This window comes from Cariama cristata, unplaced genomic scaffold (assembly GCF_000690535.1).
Source record: "Cariama cristata isolate BGI_N322 unplaced genomic scaffold, ASM69053v1 scaffold1698, whole genome shotgun sequence".
NCBI classification, from domain to species: domain Eukaryota; kingdom Metazoa; phylum Chordata; class Aves; order Cariamiformes; family Cariamidae; genus Cariama; species Cariama cristata.
In genome coordinates, this window is record NW_009630427.1 from 15280 (window position 1) to 35759 (window position 20480).

Genomic DNA, 20480 nt, shown 5'->3' on the forward strand with positions numbered 1-20480 from the left:
TAAGAGGTATTTAAATATTTCCTTGCTTTTTTCCGTCTAACATCATAGCTGTGTTACCTAATATATTGTCCCACCAGTGCAGAACTTTTCTTTGTGCACTATTCTTGAGTGTGTAGATAGATGTCTTGATCTTAGATAACGCAAACCATGGAGGTTCCTTCAGTTCCCTTCAGAATATTTTTCAAAAGCCTAATCAACCTCTTTTCATTGTCTGTGTGTTTACCAGTTTGAAAAGCAAAAAAATAGAACAGCTTTAAAATGTGTAGATGTATGCCTATGTTGGTGGCACTGGACCATAGTAAGTAGCATATAGAAACAGTGTGTCTAACATTTTGGGTTTTTTAAAACAACAGTATTTAAGAATTTTTCAAGTTGATAGTGTCTGTTTATAATACATACTAAGATACTTGAATGCTACAGATGAATGGCTTGTATACCTTTATACTCTTTGAGAGTATGGATTTTGAGTTATGTTTTTGGGGGTTTTGTGTTTGTTTTGTTTGGTGTTTTGTTTTTTTTTTTTTTTTTTTGTCAGGGTGGTTGTAGCTGTTCTTCATTAGAATTCCTGTACTAAATGCCCGACTTTTTCGTGATTGTTAATGGGCCGTTGCAAAGGAATATGTAGGACTGTGTAGCTGGAAAGCAGGACAGGTCGTGGTAAGCCATTGAATTAGCTTAGCCATGTTTTGTAACTCTTCCCTGTGCTTCTGAAAAAAAGATCCTGAAGCAAAGAGTTCTTAGTAAACTTAATAGGCAGGAGGCACTTGCTCCATGTTCATGATGTCCAGTTCTGCGTCCTTTAACAGTGTTCTGTGTTTGGGGATCTTTTTTTAGCGTGGTAACAGACAATATTGTAAAGCTTTATAAAATAAAAAGCATATTGCTGATCCAGAGAGCACAATTGTAAGATACATGTGAGTGCAACACATTGAAATACACTAATTCAGACTGGACGTGGCATCTTGAGGATACAATGTCCAACACACAAAATGCGAATGGATCCTGTGTAGTTTAACATTGGTCTCGCTTCAGTGTTTTGTCACTGCTGATATACCAGTTTGGCTGTATCGATGGCCTTGTATTAAGATATTTTTTCTGAGGTAGTGCTGCATTGTATTTTTCATGTAGCCTTGTGTATGGCTGGTGTAACTTCTCTGTATGGTTAGAAAGGTCATATGGATGGACTTGTGAAATGCAGTCAAGTGGGGGGGGGCAGTTATGTTGCTTCTTGAAAACCAGCATGAATTGTTTAGCTTGTTAAAATGCTTTTTCCATCAGGAAACTTTTAAATACTTGATGTTTGACTGCAAATGCAAGGCAGTCATTCCAAGGCTGCCTAGTTTGAATAGAAATGGTCTAAGGGCTTTCTACATGCTGAGAAAATGCTGGGTTTCATGAAGTGAACTACTGATATCTTTTCCCACTGTGCTGGGTGCAGCAGGGTAATGTTGCAAAGTTTTGAGTCAAGTCCTTGAGATAAAGCTCTGGAAGAAGCCAGCTTCCTTTCCAAGAGTAATGGGGAGAAAGATCAATAAACATGCAAATGCTTTTAAAGCTCAACTTGATTAAATTGAGTGGGGGTGATGATTTTGTTCCCTTTAATCTTGCTTACTTGGGAGGAGGAAGTGGGGTTTTGCTTACCCTAGGGTGTTTTTTCTCCCCTCTGCTGAGACGAGGCTATAAAATAAAGCAGCGTCTACGGTAATAAATCTGTGATAGAGAATTACTTGCAATCACAAAACCATTCCTGTATACTGGCCTTTTGTTTTCTGTAAAGGAACTAGGTATGGATTTGGGGCGGGGGGGGTGGTAATGAATGAGAGCTGCTATTAACAGATGGCTAGTTTTTGTTGCTGCAACTTGAACTGCAACTAATTTAGTGTTCTAATCCACATGTAGTAAACCGCAAAGACAGCAAAGGATACTGTGCTGAGAACACGTTCACCAGTAGCAGCGGTGTGCATGTCCAGCAGAACTGAGCAGAGCGTAGCTTCTGACTTTGTGCTTTGAGGCCATTGATGAAGCACGTAGAGAGGAGCGTTAGGTTTGCCTTCGACCTGATTCAGCTGAAGGGGTTTTTAATACTTTGCTCCTTTCTTGGAAATCTAGCATACTTAGTGCAAGCAGTTGTTCTGAGTTGTAATCCCCAAGCTTACTGCTCCACCGGAAAAGGAGAAATAATTGAAATGTGATTCATTACTGAGAGTGATGTGACAGTCCTCTGATCACAGGGCAAAAAGACAGAAAAAAAAAATTGGGGAGTAAACCAAAAGGAGAGTAGCAAACAACTGCATCACATTTCTAGCTTTTTTTTCTGGGAGCTGAATGAACAGGCTTCTTTTTACTTTAGTTAACATTACTGATTAAAACATCATAGCAATATACTAATTACTTATTTAAGAGCTTCTATGTTTTCTTTATACTGTAGCACACAAATGCTTGATGGCTTTAGTTTGAATGATAGCTTGGAAAGTTTCCCCTTCTTTGTTAACTGGATAGTTTGTACTGCCTAAAATTATCTAGGATGTTTCACTTTTGTTTTGCTCCAAATAAATTACAAGAAACATAGTCTGTGTCTAAGGACTGCAGTGTTATTGTGAGATGAGTTTAAATGGAAGCATAAAGCTCATCCATAGCAAAAGCTGATAATCTTTAAGACAGGAAAGTGTTGAGAAATTGAGAGGGAATTAATAAGTAAGTCGGTTGGAACTTGTCAGTTCAGAACTTCAGAGTGTTTTGTAGTCTTGGAACTTTTAAAATTACAGGTACAGAAATTTGCCTCTACTACAAGCTCCATATTTGTGGGAGAAAGAGGATGCACAGCATCAGGGGTTTATAGGCAAAGTTTCTCTTCTAACCGGAAGAAAAGCTTTTTGAGACTTAGATTAGGAATCAGCCTACAAAGAAGAAAATGCTTTCCTTGCATTCCTCTCCTCTTGCTGAAAGACAGCGTAGGGGATAAAGGAGAATTTTCAGATCTAAGTACAACTTGATTTTTGCCAGAGTAAAATGAAACTACTGTATAAGGTTCAACAAGACTTGAAATGAAGAATCAGAGACAGAGGTGGGACCTGTGCGTACTTTTGATGTTGCATTTTGTCTTTTGCCTTTCATATACCGAAGTGTTAGAACCAGGGGAAGTTGTGTTAAAGGAGTTCTGAGGGCTGATGTTGAGTTACATTAGAGACTGCCGCACAAATTGTGAGTGTTTGAAGAACTTACTGATGAGAAAAAGGGAAGAGGCCACTTTGTCACGAATCCTGATTTAGTATCCTGCACATGACAACAGTTTGTTGCAAATGAGTGGTTTAGTGTCCCTCAAAGAATCACTGTCAAAGGTCTTAGCAAAAATGGTTTTAATACGAATTTATAAAAATGTGACTTAACAAAGTTTGATGGCAAGATTCACTCTATTACTTATTACATGGAAGAAACATACAAAGGAAAATCAAGTTAAAATCGAGCTAGAATGATTTACACAGAGACCAGAGATGAAAAGCGGTGAGGGGGACTCTCCCTTTGGGTCGCGAGATTCAGAATGGACCCGCTTTCTTTCTAAACTCCTTCTCAGAAAGGGGTCTAGGTGCAGCTGATTCACTGCCATTCCCAGACTTGGTCAACAGTTTATATCTAAAGGATTTAGCAGCACTGATTCATTTAACAGTATTTAATCATTGACTAATTTGACATTTACAAAGTGATTCAATGGGATTTACTATAATTGTAACAGTGTATTGAGTTGTTATAGGGTATTTAAATCAGTTCCCACACGCATGTACACAAACAGAAAAGAGAGCAGTAGGGATAAATATATAAAGGGGTAAGTATACCTGTTAAAAATTCCCCTTGAGTTCAGTGAAATACTCGCTTCAAATGCCTTGGCATTTCTCAGCAGGTGAGGGTTGAGCCTTGAGGAGTGAAGGGTTTTGGCCCACGCTCTGTCATCAGCTTTCGGCAACAGACCTCTGAACTTCGCAAACTTGAGAGTTCGCAAGCCCTGAGAGGCATCTCACTCAGAGGGAGGAGCTGGTTGCAGCCTGCTGCGGTCCAGGAGACCTAAAAGGGTTTCACTTAGGACTGCTGTTTATAGGTTCGCAAGATGATTGACTTTAGTCATCAGTCGCGATCCGGGTTGATGATCACTGGAGTTGTCAAAGTTCTGGTAACAATGGTACTGCTTCACTCGAGCTACAATTCAGATAAGAAATGTTCCAAGACTGTCAGGGGATGAGGGATTATTCTGGCTCTCGTCCTCTGCCTTGGTCAGGCAGCAGGAGTTGCCGGTATGATCAGTGTTGTTCCCTCCTTAGCCATGAAAGAGTTCCTGGTAGGGTCAAGGGACGCTTAACTGCCCGACTCATTACAAAGGCCAAGACCAAATGGGAATTCCTGAAATCGTAGCAAGGCCCAGAGGAGGGGCCGGGGGGGGGAATGCACCACCACAGAGATAAAGGGGGGAAGTAGTAGTGCTGGATGGCTTTGAGGACTCGGTAACTCGAGTCAACATTGTGTGTATAAAATGCAAGGTAGGGCAAGTTTTTATTTTAAAATAAGCAAGCAAACAAAAAATATTTCAAATCCTGCTGATCTGTCCCCTTTAAAACTTTGGAAGTCATTCTGATCAGCAGCAGGTGTGAAGCCAGTGCCTTATTCAAGCTACGCAAATCTTACAAATGACTTTCTGGCTTTGCAAGGGAATGGTTGAGATTCTTCCTGGCCCATATTTGTCTTCCTGGGTGGTAGCAGAGTTGCCTGTGAGATTTTGGGGGTTTTTTATTTTCTTTGAAAATACAAAGCTGCCTAAACAAATGAAGGCAAGTACAATGTAACCCCTTCTACTTGCTCAGAGAGAGTAGTTTGATAATTGAGAGTCTTTGTAGACGAAACTTTAGACTTGTTTAAAACCACACGTGAGGCAAAATGCATAAATTCCCAGCTGAGCCTTTCTCCCATCTGTAGCATCTTAATTTGTTGCTGTAGCCACTCTTTCTGGGGAAAATGTAAAAACAGAGCTTTCCAGTAACACTGTGACATGTTGCATTTGTTTCTCTCATAAATTTAGAAATATGTGTTGTGCTTGAAGTGAGATACATGATTATGCCATGTGGATATACTTTCTACTGACGCTGAGGAATCCACAGCTTAATACCTGTCTGCAGAGAGATAAATTAACTAGGTAACAATTGAGAGGTCCATGACTTCGAGTGGATGATGGGGGGACAATGACTGTTGTGTGTGATGTGTCCCATGGTAAATGATCAAGCATGGTGGGGGGAGGAATTAGATTTCGCTGACTCCTGACAACTTGTATTGAAGCTAGAAACGTCTTTGTTTTTTCTGAAGTTTGGAGCTGGAAACGATCCAGTGGAATTTTAAAACTAATTTTGCTTTATTTGCAGTTTTAATCAGTTCTCCATTATATGATTATTAATGGGACAAAAGAGATCCTTGAACAAGCATTTCAGTCTCTCTCTCTGCTAATGTTTGCAGCTCAAATCCAATCCTAGCAATAATGAGGAAAAAGAAGCCCAGACTCAGCTAACAAAATCTGATGAGCTACAGCGCCTACATTCACAAGCATTGTCTGCCTACCAGCAAGAGGATTACGAAGCCGCTATTTCTCTTCTTGATGAAATCTTGTCAGTAAGTGTTAAGTAAAATAGTACTGTGAAAGGGAAGCAAGTGCTCCTGTCTGACATATGTGTATTTTTGTTTCATAACTGCTTCACTGATGTGAAAACAGTTGGTGTAACTGGCTCAGTTTTGCTGAGCACCATGAGTCTGTAATGATGTTGGAGGGTGGAGAATGCGGAGCACCTGCTGCAAAAAAAGTCAAACTAATAGCTTGTAGTTTGGGTTAAAGATACAACTCCAGCCAAACTTCTGTTATGGATAACTTTCTTGATCATGCTTTCCTGTTTTTCCACAGTTCAGTGTTCTTGGGGTAGGTAGGAAAAAAGTTGTTCTCAAACCAATGAAGTTTTGCCAGATACAGGAGGTGTATGTTTTTTCCATCTAGATTATTCATTGCCTATATGCAGGCAACTTTTGCCTTGAGAAAAGGAAGTAACAAAAGATCAAAAAAAAAAAAATCACAAAGTTAAAAATGTACATAGCTATCTGGATTTTCGGCTTGTTCCTTAGATATCTGTATTTGTTGACTCTTAATCAGTATAGGTAGTCTGATAGTATAAGTGTAAATAACTCAATCGTGGGCATTTTGTGTGTCATATAGAAATACATATTAAAAGACAGTTAACTACTATGACTCATCACACACAAATTAACACCGACTTGGAATTTACAACGTTCTAGCTTTTCATGAAGAAACTGCCAAAGTGTGGGAGTTTGTTTATGGGGAGGTAATGTGGAAAAGCAGAAGAGCCTTTTAAGTAATTATTCTTGCCATACTGTGGCATTGTTACTTCTGTATATATCTTTAAAATCTGGATACTAAGGTCAAATCTTGCATAGCTGAATCTTACCTACAGGCTTCTTTCTAGAGGACAACAGACTGCTTGGTCCTTGCTGTTCATTACCCCGGTTCTTTTGGGAAGTATAGTGATTTATGCTTCTGATATCCTTCCCTGGAGGCTCAACAGACTGGCTTAGTTTAAGCAGTGCCAGTAGATCTAATTCATCTCCCTGCATGAGCTCATTGAATCATTTACAAATTTTTCAGGCCTTTGTTTTCTGTTTGGACAGGTGCATCACAGCATCCGTCAGGAAGCAGAGATGCTGATTTCATGCACTCTGCATGTGACTTGAACCTTATGCTATTGCAGCTGGCAAAGTGAAATTACCTGGGCTTTTTCTTTTGTTGGGGAGGAAAAGAAGTGAAGTGTTATGGACCAAAACCAAGCTTTAATTTTGATTTCTCAAGGTTTGTGTTTGGGATGCAGAGCTACGGGAACTTCGAGCTGAGTGTTACATAAAGGAAGGGGAGCCAAGCAAAGCCATTAGTGACTTGAAAGCTGCTGCCAAATTAAAGAATGATAACACTGAAGCCTTCTATAAAATCAGCAGAATATATTATCAGCTAGGGGACCATGAATTATCACTCAGGTAATTTTACTGTTTGCTGTAATCATTTATAATTGAGACAGAAAATGTGATGATATAGGTCATGATAAACCATGAAATATCTATGTTGTCTGGTTTTTGGGTGCAGTAGCAACTTTGGTCTGGATCTGATAAATGAAACTCCTTTACAGAAGCTAAGAACTGGCAGTGAAGACACCATGTTTATTCTTGGCAGACCAGGCATCGATGGTTCCTAGCATCTTGTTTACTTCAGTAGAAGCCATAGTGCAAGTCCGTCGGAGTTGCTTCTACTTACTGCCTTTATTGTATTTCCCATCCTAGAAGAAGGTGCTTCTCTAAACTTGCTTTGGTGGAGCCTTTTTTAACCTTGAACTTCCATTCGAGGGAAGTTTACAATGCAAACCAAAAATGTATGCATTAAGTCTTAGGGCTAGATTTTTATTTTCAAGAGTGGAAACAAAAGGTTACAAGCTCAAGAATAAATAGAAAGTACAGGAGCGTCCAGGTGTGAGGAGCTGGGGATCCAGAGCTGTCAATTCATTCTTGCAGACAGTGTGCAGTATTTTGGATGATTTTTTGATAACGCCCTACCTTTTTATTCCTATTCAGTTTAAGTTTAAGGTGTTATTCCCATATGTCCCTAGCCAGTCCTGCAGATAACTGCCTTTGCCCAGTCTGGACTGTTAACTTCATACTCTGTGCCTAGTTGGACAGATGGTATAACCCTTTTTTTGCACACAAGTGGTTTCTATGCAGCTCGTCACCTTAGATGCGCCTCCTTTGTCTCCAAACTCCTTCCAGTATGGTTTCTGCCACAGAATCTCTTCAGTAAGAGGGGATGGGAACGGAAAAAGCCTGAGTTTCTTTTCTTGGCTGGTAGATGGAAACTGCATGTAATTGTAATTGCAAAAATTCATTTTATAGCTGAGCAAAAGTAAACACCGAATAAGTAATTGATTTGCATTAGGAATCCCCTTTCCAGACTATGCTTAATCTCTGGAGCTCATAGGTCACTTCGGTGGTGATTTTTGGTAGCTGGCCATAGCTTAGCCTAGTGATGTCAAGAAGAGGTGGTGGTTTTTTTTCTCTGAAATCCACATATAGACTTCCTCTGTTAATAACCAAATCTTAAGATTTTTATAAATATAATTGATAGAGCTGCTGAAGAACAGAATGGTATCAGAGTGAAGGGATAAGCTTCTTTTTCTTTATTCTTCTCTGATTTTGTTTGTTTGTTTTGCATTGTAAGATATACTAAGAAAGAGTTCTGTAGATCTTGGACTTGCTGGGTGAATCTTATCCTTCCCTTAGTTTCTCCCTCTTAGCTTCACAGGCTTAATGATTTTCAAATAATAGATACTTTTGTCTGTGCTTGGTTACAAAATAAGGTTTTGTGATCTCTTTTTAAAAAGAACCCCTTGGTTGTGCTATGATGACTCTATATGATACAAAACTTTTATTCCTTCATGTGATTACATTCTGGAGATTTTTTTTAAAGACTTTTGACTGGTTTAAGAGGTATCTGACCTAACCGGAGTCTGATTAAACAGTCTTCACAGTGAAAAGTCAAGCTTAGGCTTTGCAGAGATTCCATCAAGAGGAGGTTTGGGTCTTAGCTGAGCTTTGTCTGTTTCAGGCAGCGTAAAATATACTTCTACATAGGTATTTTGTAATATAGCTGAGTTAAATATACAGGAAAATTACAACCAACTGTATCTGATAACTGCTGGATAGAATTTCTTTCCCAGGGTATGTTTTTCTTCTGCTGTTTAATCAGTTATTAATGTAACACTTCTTAATCTTTGCATATTTGGCAATACAAAATAATTGAAAACAAAACCAGACAAATATCAATGTATGTTCTGGAAGACTTTTTTTTGGTCTCATTTTAAATTCATTTTTGGGTGAAGGGAGAGATTGTGTAAAGAAGTCAAGTGCTGTTCTGGACAGCTTATAGATGCTGCATTGTGTCTCTAGGTGATCTTTCATAACGTGTGGTGTTGTCCTTCTGTTTTGGTGTTTTTTGTTGTTTTTTTTTTTTTTCCTACCTCCCTGTCAAAAGTGAAGTCCGGGAGTGTCTGAAACTGGACCAAGACCATAAGCAATGCTTCTCTCTCTATAAACAAGTAAAGAAACTCAATAAGCAGATCGAGTCAGCAGAAGAATTCATCAGAGAAGGCAGGTGAGTGTTCACTGCTATATTGAAAAAAAAAAAAAATCATTACTGAGGCACCAACTTATTATTGAGGAGTTAAGGGATGCTTTTTGCATCTGTCAGTTGAAGTGGATAACTGAGCACAGCTCTCAAATTACAATTAAAATAAATATTGACTCACATAGTGACAATCCTATTCTGATTCCTTCTGTTGCTACTGTCTTCTCTTTGTATGCTGGACTTTGTGGAGCAGGCAGTAAGATCAAGATAGGAATACTACTTGTCAGCTCACATACATTATTATTCAGCACTGATGAGGCTGCACCTGGAGTGCTGGGCTCCCCAGTACAAGAGGGATGAAGCTACTGAGAGAGAAAGTCAGCAAAGTGCCAATAAGATGATGGAGGGACTGGAGCATCTCTCTCCTGTGAGGAAAAGCTGAGATGGCTCAGGGGGAACAGTCCCAGCTTTTTCTGCTGCAGGGTGATCTCATCAGTGTATATAAATACCTGAAGGGAGGATGCAAAGAGGGTGGAGCTAGGCTCCTTTCAGTGGAGCCCAGTGACAGGACCAAGAGCAATGGAAATTCCATTTGAACATGAGGAAATACTTCCCACCACCCCCTTGTTTCCATTAGTGCAGGTTGCCCAGAGAAGTTGTGGGCTGTTCCCACTTTGGAGATATTCAGAATCTGTCTGGACATGGTCCTGGGCGGCGTGCTTTAGGTGGCCCTGCTTGAGCAGGGGGGTTGGACCAGCTGACCTCAAGAAGTCCCTTCCAACCTCAACTATTCTGTGATTAAAGGACCACGTCTTTAAACCAGAACCACCTAGTAACTCTGCAGTGGCTTGAGAGCAAAAGTGGATCTGACTGATGGGCTTCTTTTACGCAGCCTGTTAAATGGTAGACAGTACCTCCGTGTTCTACTTCTTGCATTATTTCAGTTTTACATGTTCCCAAGCACACGGCGTCCAACTGTAAGGACCCCTGAAAAGTGATTAAACATTGTCAAGGTGGCTTCTTAAAATTAAGTACATCAGGAAAGTGAATCAGCACAACTGAAGACAGTTTTAGTAAGTCAGCAGTCCATTTGGACTCTTTTCACTGTAGTCTTCTGTTTAATCCAGTATCAGCACATTTTCAGGGAGTCTTCAGAGAGCTTGAATTTCTCCTAGCTTGTAGCAACCCAGGGGTTCAATCACACACTTGCATTTTTAGGTGAATGTTCTAGTCCATTTCTTACTCAAACCATGGAACTTGAGCATCTTGGAAACCGTCACAGCAAAAAATATAATTTGCTATGTGACTTGCAGAGAGGAAGGAAGGGAGAAAACAACCACCCAATTCAAGCTGGTGTAAAGAACTTTTTTTCTTTTATACCAAGAAATGGAAATAGTACAGTGCTGACAGCAGGACTCCAGACTTAGTCCATCTCAGTTATCAGAGAGGGAGACGCATTTTTCCAAGTGCAGAGGGGCTTGTTGGACAGGAGGCAAACCTAGAGACTGTTGTCTGTGCACAGTGAGGGATGGTAGTCATTATCTTCTGCAAAAACCTGCCAGGCATAGTGCCTGCTCTTCTGTTTCATAGGCTGGAAAAGGGAATGGGGATGTAATTCTTGAAGTGGCTGAAAATTTTCTTCATGCTATTGTATCACACCACACCCGTAAGACTATTAAAGTTAAGGTACGTTACTAGAAGGATGTGAAAATCTGTGAATTTTAAAATTTGTAAATAAATCACAACATTCTGAAATAGTTACTACATTTCATGATATGCTCATCGTTGTGATTTAAACAGGTATGAAGATGCTATCAATAAATACGATTCTGTAATGAAAACTGAGCCAGAAGTCCCAATTTATGCTACTCGTGCCAAAGAAAGGATCTGCCACTGCTTATCAAAGGTAATTCTGCTTATCTCCCTCTAAATTTCTTTAAAACAAACAAAAAAAACCCCAAACCCCAACTGCACGAATTTTGTTTTACTTTCTGCTCTGTAGAATCAGCAGGCTACAGAAGCCATAAAGGTTTGTACAGAAGTTCTGCAGCTGGAACCGACCAATGTGAATGCCCTGAAAGACAGAGCAGAAGCTTATTTGCTGGAAGACCTGTATGAAGAAGGTATAATTGTATGCAGTTTGCACATACTTTTTTGTGGGTGTTTAAAATGCAATCAGTGTTTCAAAAATTTTTTAACATGCACGTTGATTCTACACTGTGGTGTTATCCCTAATCAGCACTGGTAGTTGCAGATTTACAAAAATATCTGCTGGTAATTTTGTCTTGATTAGTGTAAGTGGAACGTACTTGTTTTACCTACAGCACAGTTGTCTTTGCAACAGCGGGCTGTGTTCAGGATGGTCTAGGGGACTACAGCTTATTCGGCTTACTTAAACACATTTTATATAATCAGCAATGTCGGACAATTGCATTTAGAGATAAAAGGTAGTTTTAGTTAGGGGGATGTAAATCCACTTTACTGCCTTTAGGTGGCAGCATGAAACCATACTGTTCTATCCTCTAGCATGTGTGAGGGCTCGGGAAGGTAACAGCCATTGCTTCACCTCCATGGGTCTCTGCTGCTAAGAGCAGTAGACTGATTCTTCTCCCAAGGCTGCATTTTCCATACAGGGTTTCCATAAAATGCGTATTGTTACATGGTCCCCTATCTTCAGCCTTGGAAAGTAGGGACTGAGTAACGGGTGTCTCGGAGTACACCATGATGATGTTCCCTTGCTTCTTTAAGAGTACTAAGTGCTAATCTGCTATAAAAAAATTCTTCAAAATTTAATTTATAGAATCTCATTTCCATAAGAAACCAGGCTTAAGAAAGAAATTTGGACAGTCTGTCTGTCCACCCCTGTGCTCAGTCATGCAGCAGTTTTTGAAGTGTTGGGCTGTTTCAGTCAAATGTGATGAGGGAAAGGACTTGGAGGCTTTAAATCTGCAGAAAACTAGTTCCATTAGTTTTAGTACTCATAGAACAATAGTACTGGATCTTTTGCTTTACAACTGAACAAAAAAATCTTTTCTATTTAAACATTCATGAGGCAGCTGTTCTCATTAATAGCATGCTCAGATTTTTTTTGTCTTTTTGAGAAATCAATCACTGAGGGATGATATTGTTCACCTCTTGAAGTTCACTTTGAAAATGAGATACCTATTTTGGTCTGCTTTTTTTAGGCCTTCTTGACTCAAATGAAAACACGGCATATAGAGGACTAGTGTGTTTCCCAGGTAGTCCTCTTTATCAGCCCTGTAGACTTTGTACCTCTGAAGTGACCCAGTCCTAGTCCCTCTTTGCCGAGGCTGGCAAGGCTTTCTTCCTCTTTATAAGAAGAAGGGTGGAAGACAACAGTATTTCAGAGAACTGATGCCCTTTGTACAAAAGGATTGCTTAAAAAAACTCTAAACTGTGAGGAAAAATTATCTTTCTGTTTTTCTTAGGGTAATGTTTTTCCATCTTTTGATTGTTTAGAACTGCAGTGTCAACCTAGAAGGGTCAGGAAGATTTCACCTTTGGGCATTTCCCCATCTTTCTCTGTACTTCAGTACAGTGGAAGCAACCTCAGTCAGTGTTGGGAAAAGTAGATTTACAAATTAATTGGAAAAAAAAAACAACCAACCAACCAAAAATATTTCCCTAAAAATAGATAAAGGTACAGAATACAAATCTGCATAGATTGCGACTTGTACCAGGCTTTTGATTGAAGAGGAAGGAGTATCAGCAAAAGCAGAACCCAAAGAAAATTTAAGAGGATTTTTTTCCCTCAAAGTGTATGAATCTTCAGCTTGGAGGAGGGTACAGAGAGGGGCAGGCCAGACAGGCCCTGCTATGAGTCCTCTTAGATGTACCTTTTGCTTCGTAGTTGCGGACAGAATTGATCTGTTTGCTTTCTTGAAACCAATGAACCACAATTTGGATCTTGCTGACATTATCTTCTATTAAATCCTTATCTATGTCTGGTTCCTCTAGGGTGAGAGAATCTGGCAACTTTTGCAAATTAGAGGGGAAAAACAGTTTTGTAACAAGGCCCTGAACAAATCCACAGAACCAACTTGGTCTTGTGCTGGAGCAAATGCCTCCGTATTATGGGATATAAGGAAACTGAGAGGACCCACCTGACATCTGGGAGAGCTTAATTCCTGGACTGGAGCCTGCTGGGCTTGGCCTAGCCTGGTTCTGAGCGGACAACCATGCTAGAGTGGAACTGTGCTGCGCTAAATCCCTGTTGTTTAGCGTATCCCCTGCCTTTCTCCTGCCCTTGACAGTAGTGAGATGGTTGTAGTTACACTCTGCCTTCCAGCAGAGCCTCCATAAACAATATTCTCATCTATTAATGTTTGTCTGCCTGAGGGTGTCTTCATTTATCCTTCAGTTTTAACTGCTCGAAAATAATGGCTGATTTCTCTCTGCTGTAGAGAACCATAGAGCAATTAAAATTGTGGTCTCATATTTAAAGGGGCAGCTGATTCCTATTCTTCCCTCAGGAAAATTTCAAGCTGAAAGCACCTATTTTTCTGTTTAAAGACAGGAAGTTTCGAAGTACTTATAGTTCAGAACTATTGTTAAATGTTCAAGATGCACTTCAGCATGTATTGCTGAGTTCTGACTCCCATCAAATTATTTTACTGTATAAGAACATGGGATCCAGGGCTTGTCTACAGAGACAGATGTGTAATGACTCCCTTGCTGGCTTACCTCATAAGTATAGGAGTCTGTCTAAAGTATACAGCATAAATTTTGTCAAAGGAAAAAAAGAAACACCTTGCTGTTTCAAATTGGTCAGGATGTCCTCCTTATTTTGGTGTTTTGGTTTTGTTTTTTTTTTTTTTCCTCCCCAGCCTACTACTGTAGAGGAAACAGTCCCTATTTCAGTAAGAGAATAACTGATTCAGTTACTGCTCGAACAGAGTTGGCATGGACATAGGTTGTCTGCAGTTACTCATGTTTGATAGGAAATTAATTCTGCGTATGGAATAATGGGCGATCTTGGTCACTCTGTTTTAAAGAAGCAGGCAAGATAGGAAAGCCAGCTAAGGTGTTTAGAGATATGATGCAATTACTGTTTGAGAGACTGTGAAGGCTCTTGTATTTAAAGGAGGAGAGTTAGATTGGACTAAAGTATTTAAATTGAACATGATAGCGGAAACTGGTTGTTCCTTTCCCATCATGGGACAGGATGAAAGGAAGGAAGGATGCTGTCTCAAATAGCAGGCCAGTAAGAAGCAGCAGTGATGCTTGTGTTGGTTTGTCAGGTACTAGTGCTTTTAGAAATAGTGACTGAGAAGAATCGGTTAAATATCTCACTCGACATACCATGAATTAGTAATAAGTCTCCTGGTTTCGTAGCAAACTTCTTGTGGTCAGGAAGCTGTCATCCTGCTTCCAGCCATCACCTCTCAGGTGGAGAGAGCAATTAGCTCTCTGACAGAGGAAAACTCCTGCACTGGAGAGTACCGTCAGAATTGAAGTCTCTTCCAATTGAGAGAAAAGGCAAAATGTACTTGCCATCAGGTGTGCTGGGTGCATTCCCTCTGCGGTGTGCAGCACTAAAAAACATACCTTCCTGTATGCTTAGTACTTGTGGCCTTTAAATAAGGGAGTCAATTTAAAAAAAAAAAAAAAAAAAGAGAGAAATCTGGTACTGTCATTGCAAACACATGACCCCTGAGCAGCTTGGTTTCCAGCAGTGGTGTGTGCTGTAAATGATATGTGGTGCCCAGTGAAGCTGAGCAGTCCGATCTGCATTCGGCAGGGCGCTGTGATGGGACCTTCCATTATTATGTGAAGCAGATTAAGTACACTGATGCTTACAGTTATTGGAGTGGTAAAGCAGCATAATGAAATCCCTGCATTTTCATTATTTTTATCAGTTTCGATGGGTTATATTGGGCACACAGATTAGTGTACACTCCCATTTGTTGGGGTTTTTTTAATGACTGGGCAAATTATTAAATACCAGCAGAAGCCAAAATGCTTTGTTGAAGCAGCAAATGATAGTGTCCAGTGATGTGAAAATGAACAGAAACTTTGTTTTCTTTGTGATAGCATATGAAATTGTGGGGACACTGGAAATACTTTTGGAATTTTTTTTTTCAATAACCAAAACAAGATTGCAGTGATATCAGATGTCTGGGTAATACAAATTCATCAGCACTTCCTGCTGTCTTGCTCAGAAGCAGTGAAAAACAAATGTAACCCCTGCTGAGAAACAGCATCTGCTTGGAAATAATCTTATGCAAGTACTTTGTCTAACTTGAGAAACCTAGGAGACTTGGATCTGCAAATGATACTTGGAGAATTATAACAGTGAAAGAAGAACAGTCTCATTAAAGACTTCAACAATTGCTTCCCTTGATAAATCTTGATATCAAAGAATATTTAAACTTGATGTCTTAAGCATTCAGTTACCACTTATAATAATGTGGTTTACTTTAAAAAAAAAAAAAAAGTAGACCTGGAATTTCTTAAAAATTCATGAATATGTTACAGCACGTCTCTTGTTTTCATTCCTGAGAAATGCAATTCTTGAAATGAAAGTGAGAGTGTGCCTTTGGGAAAAAACCCTTAAAATACAACTGCCTGCGTATTATGCAGAGGTGTAAAAAGCAAGTATTTGTCTTTCACTAACAGTATGAACTTACTGGTAATCTGAAATCATCTTTATTGTCATTAAAGAGGAAAAGGCTTTCTATCATGTTGATTGAGTGCAGACTGTGGGAAAAGAAGGAATATTAATTTAAAGACTCTGTATAATGCATCCTTCAGTTGAACAGTGATGGGGGACTAACATGCAGCGGGCTCTTCACATACTAGTTGCTGAAACTTGCTTCTTGACTTCTGTTTCATCCTAGTCCTAGATGCTCGTTATGTTCCTCCATGTGACTGTTGTAACACCTAGAGAGTGTTCGGACCTACCACTAGTAACCTTCCTTCTCCTTCCTTTCCAAAAAGGATGGTGAACCGAAAGAAAGAAAATTACCCAATTTATATGTAAAAATGAATCTCCTGTACTCCAGGGTTTTCTGATTTGGAAAAAAACCATGGCAAGTTGAAATAAAAGTTTTGCTGTATATATATGGTAATAGCAAAACTTCAATTTTGATGAGTGGTTGAGTTCTTTAAATTGAAGTTTGTGAGGAGTTGTGTAATCTTTTTTCATTCACTTTTTTTATCAAAGCTATTAAAGACTATGAGACTGCTCAAGCCAATAGTGAAAATGACCAGCAGATTCGGGAGGGGCTGGAACGTGCCCAGAGGATGCTGAAGCAATCACAGAAGAGGGATTACTATAAAATCTTAGGAGTAAAAAGGTGAGATATTAATATCTGAGGTGATGACGTGAAAGTTGGTTATTAAACCACTACGTCTAGGGCTGATCGCTTGAATTTGTCCCGCTGAGCGTTAGTTTTTGTTCCTGTATCTTGCTACCTTCACTTCCCTACTGTACTAGTTTAGCAGTGTTCATTTCTTAAGTAGCCTTTGTTTACAGTTCCTTTAGAAAGAATGTAAAAATAACGTTAGGAAGGAAGGAAAGAAGTCCCTTGGCTAGAAATTCTTAGTATAGATGATCAAAAGTCAGGTGAATGAATTGAGGAAGAAATGAAGACTGGAAAGAATTACTGAAAGCAACCAAAGATAAAACTGTGGCAGGTAGTGATTGGAAGAGTTTGAAAGGACTAGCTGAAATGTATCTAAAATATTTTTGTCATTAAACTTGAGAAACTAATGACTCCTCTTTCTAATGAGGACCAAACACATGTCCAGTTCTGAACTAGTACTGGTCTTCCTTCCAATCGTGAACTGATTTGATCTCTACTCTTGGTGCTTTTTGTTACTCACGTGATTGTAAATTCTTCAGACTGGGCACTGTATTCTGCATAGTAGCTAGCGGTAGCATCTTTCCAAGGAAAGTAAATAGGTGGTGAAGGAAAGAATGAGTACTCTTTGTTTAAAGTTGCAACCTGCTTCTTCTGGTTTTTGTGTAAAGAATCTTCAGTGCCACCTGCAGAAAGTCAGCTAGCACCTCATAATTTTCCTGATGCCCTTAATTACTGTCTCAATGTTTAAAATAAAAATAAACCCATGGATTCACCAGTATGATACATGCACAATTAGAAAAATTTAAATTATCTGTAATTTTGTCCATCCAGAAATGCTCGAAAGCAAGAAATCATAAAAGCTTACAGAAAGCTGGCATCCCAGTGGCACCCCGATAACTTCCAGAGTGAGGAAGAAAAGAAGAAAGCAGAGAAAAAATTCATTGATATAGCAGCTGCTAAAGAAGTCCTCACTGACCCAGGTAATGATTGTTCTTATGAAGTGACTTCATTTTTTAATTACTTTTTTACAGTAATGCAGCAAGCCTAAGTCGTAACAAGCAGTACAGCTTCCCTTTTTCCCTTTCTCCTCTTACTCATCTTGAGAAAGCAATGCACTAGGCATCCAATCTGTTGCACGAAGTCAGATGTAAACCTCGAATTATTTATGTCTTTCAGTGACTTCTGTTTAAATTCAAATAAAAATTGTTATTTCAAAGGTCTCTTTTAAGGATGGTATCTTGCAGAGATTTCCAAGATCGATTAAAAGGCTGTGGGTGTCTCCTTCTGCCTAAAGTTCTATTGCAAACTACATTTAGATTATAGCAGCACCCAAAGTACTCCAGAGAAGCTCTCAGAATTTGCCCTTGTTGTGTGCCTCAAAGCCTAGAAGCGTTGTGCAAACAGAACATTTCTCCGAGGGCAGGGAACTGAGTTCTTGGCTCCTGTTGGCCTGAGGGAGGGGATGCCCTTGTTGCTGGTTGATGGCCAGGCTCCTGGGGCCAGCCTGGTCCCGAGGAGCAAGGAACCCTGTCAGGTCTGACTGTCTGCTGGTCATCTCTGGAGGAGGGAAACAAAGTGAAGAACGCCCTCGCTCTCCTGGGAGACCCTGTGGCGTGGTGAGTAGGAGATCTGATGTCTGTCTCGCCAAGAGATGAACAGAAGATGTTGGATGATTTCGTCTCAAGAATGTAATAAAAAATGGACTGGTGTGGTTATCTCACCTCCTTTAATAAAAACAAGCAAACAAACCCAGACAACTGACAAAGAAAAAAGAAACCAAACAACAACCAACAAAAAAATACAAAAAACAACCCAAACAAACAAACAGAACCCTCCCCTCAACCAGAGCCATCTGTTAAGTTCTTGACTTTAAACTGTTCCTGTATGGTCACTGGAAAGAGAGAATAACATAAATGATGTAGATACTGGAGGCTCCCATTTTTATCTTCAACCGTTCAGGATCATCGAAGTGATAATTAGGCAGATGGGCTCCGACTTTCTTGGAGGATGGAGGGATCTGAGAGTCATGAACTGCGTTGTAAACAATTCTGGTCAGAAAACCTTTTCCTGCGTTAATGTGATCTTTGTTCATCATTATGAACATAAATTAGGAGATTTATATACTGGAAGCATTTGAGGTGCTGTTTGCCCTGTCAGCATCTCCAGGACACGGTCATCTACTTTCTCTTTGACACTGGTTCTTATGTCCTGTTTACTGTTCCTATGAAACCAACTGAGCAAGAAAAGTAACACTGGTCTTTTTGGCTTGTGTAATGCCATCTGTATTGCTCTCCATCTCTTCTTACTGCAATGACATGTTCTCCTTTCATCCAGATATTTTTCCCAGGTCAATTTTCTGGCTCTAGTGACGATGTTGGTTATGTAAAGAAAAACTATAAAGCTTGTGGACCTCTGAATCTCTGAGCTTTGATTTGCAAGCTTATTATCATAGGGCTCTGGTGCACTGTGAGGCCATCTTCCTCATTCATCCCCCAGCCAGGCTCTGGATTCCCCCCCTAACTCCTTTGCTTCCCTTGTCTGCCTTGATAAAATGGGTGTCCTGAAAAAGTGCCAGGTGATGAAAAACGTTGTGGCACTTGCAGGCTGCTTGAAAGTTGTATGTGGGTGTAAATAACAGAGTAGCAGTGTAGCCTGTGGCTTGTCTGTGAGTCTTGGGGAAGGTTTTCAACTTTGTCCCTGCTGCACAAAACTATTTGAAGAACATGCTTTCTGCCTCCAAACCGCTGTCCCTTAGACAGCTCTCTGCCTGAATGGTACGTGGAGAAGATTGAAAAAGTTTGGGGCTCTGCATGCTGACTTTCATGCTGTTGCTGAATTACCAATATTGGAATTAATTGATTGCAAAGAATTGGCGGGATACAGCATGGTCTGTCCTCGGACCATCCTGAGTGAGCGCGGCTGTGAGAGTGTAGGTGCAATAAACTCATCAAGGACAAAATGTCCCAATTATTTGTGGGACGCAGTTGGTCAGAGTGCAACTGTCCTGTCCCTGTTGAAATTCATACCTGTCCTGTTGGACAGCCAGGTACTTGTTTTAAACTAAAGAACTTGTTTGAAGTTTTTTGTACAGTGTTTTCATGGAGTTAGTCTCTTCTCCTCTGCCCGTCTCCTGGACAGCTTGGAAAAACTCCATAATTAGGTTCTACAGATGCTGCCAATACAAGTGATAGTTGGGGCTCTCTGGCCTGGGGGCTTCCGAATTGGTTGTTGGTTATCAAAGATGTTTGGTGTTACTGCGCTAATGACTGTGCCGTGATTCCACCTTGGTTTTGTTTCCTCCAGAAATGAGGCGGAAGTTTGATGCGGGAGAGGACCCACTGGATGCGGAGAGTCAGCAGGGTGGGGGCAACCCTTTCCACAGGAACTGGAACACATGGCAAGGATTCAACCCCTTTGGTTCTGGAGGAGGACCGTTTACGTTCAAATTTCACTTCAGTTAGAGCCAAGACTGTTTCTGGTGGCTGCTGCTGGTTTTTACTTAATTTGTTGAGAAATAAAAAGTCTCTTGGTTCAAGACCCAAAATCTTAATTTCTAATGTTGTCCTTAACCCAGAGTCTGACTGCACGAGAAGAAAACTCCTTCTTTCTTTTAGTCTTCAGAGGGTTTGCTTTGTGGTGAACTTGACAAGCTCATGCTGGTTGGAGGATTTGTTACTGCCTGTGTATTTGTCGTGGGTATGCAGGATGTGTTTATTCCTATGGATTGAAAAAACAGTAAGAGGCTATTTAGGACAACACTTAAACAGGAATTTAGGACTCAAGTATATGCTTAAAGGTAAAAATGCATGTAAATATTTTTCTGGATCGGGGCTTAATGAACATGGAAAAGGTAGTTACAAGAGTCTCTACGTTAACAAATTGTTAGTCGTCGTGCTCGGCAGAACGCTCCATCTCTCAGTGTCCTTAAAAGGAACCCCCAGTGACCGCCTGCT

At 40.1% G+C, this 20480-nt stretch overlaps 1 protein-coding gene across 1 annotated transcript in view; it reads left to right on the forward strand.

Moving 5' to 3' along the window:
• Positions 1-20071, forward strand: part of DNAJC3 (DnaJ (Hsp40) homolog, subfamily C, member 3) — a gene marked incomplete at its 5' end in the record, with an annotated part of 29452 nt that extends 9381 nt beyond the window's left edge. The window contains 8 exons of the mRNA XM_009705504.1: positions 5491-5643; positions 6884-7065; positions 9107-9226; positions 11000-11105; positions 11202-11322; positions 16386-16518; positions 17359-17507; positions 19831-20071. Of these exons, the coding sequence (XP_009703806.1) occupies positions 5491-5643; positions 6884-7065; positions 9107-9226; positions 11000-11105; positions 11202-11322; positions 16386-16518; positions 17359-17507; positions 19831-19988 (1122 nt within the window). The remainder of the gene's footprint in view (positions 1-5490; positions 5644-6883; positions 7066-9106; positions 9227-10999; positions 11106-11201; positions 11323-16385; positions 16519-17358; positions 17508-19830) is intronic.
• Positions 20072-20480: the final 409 nt, after the last annotated feature.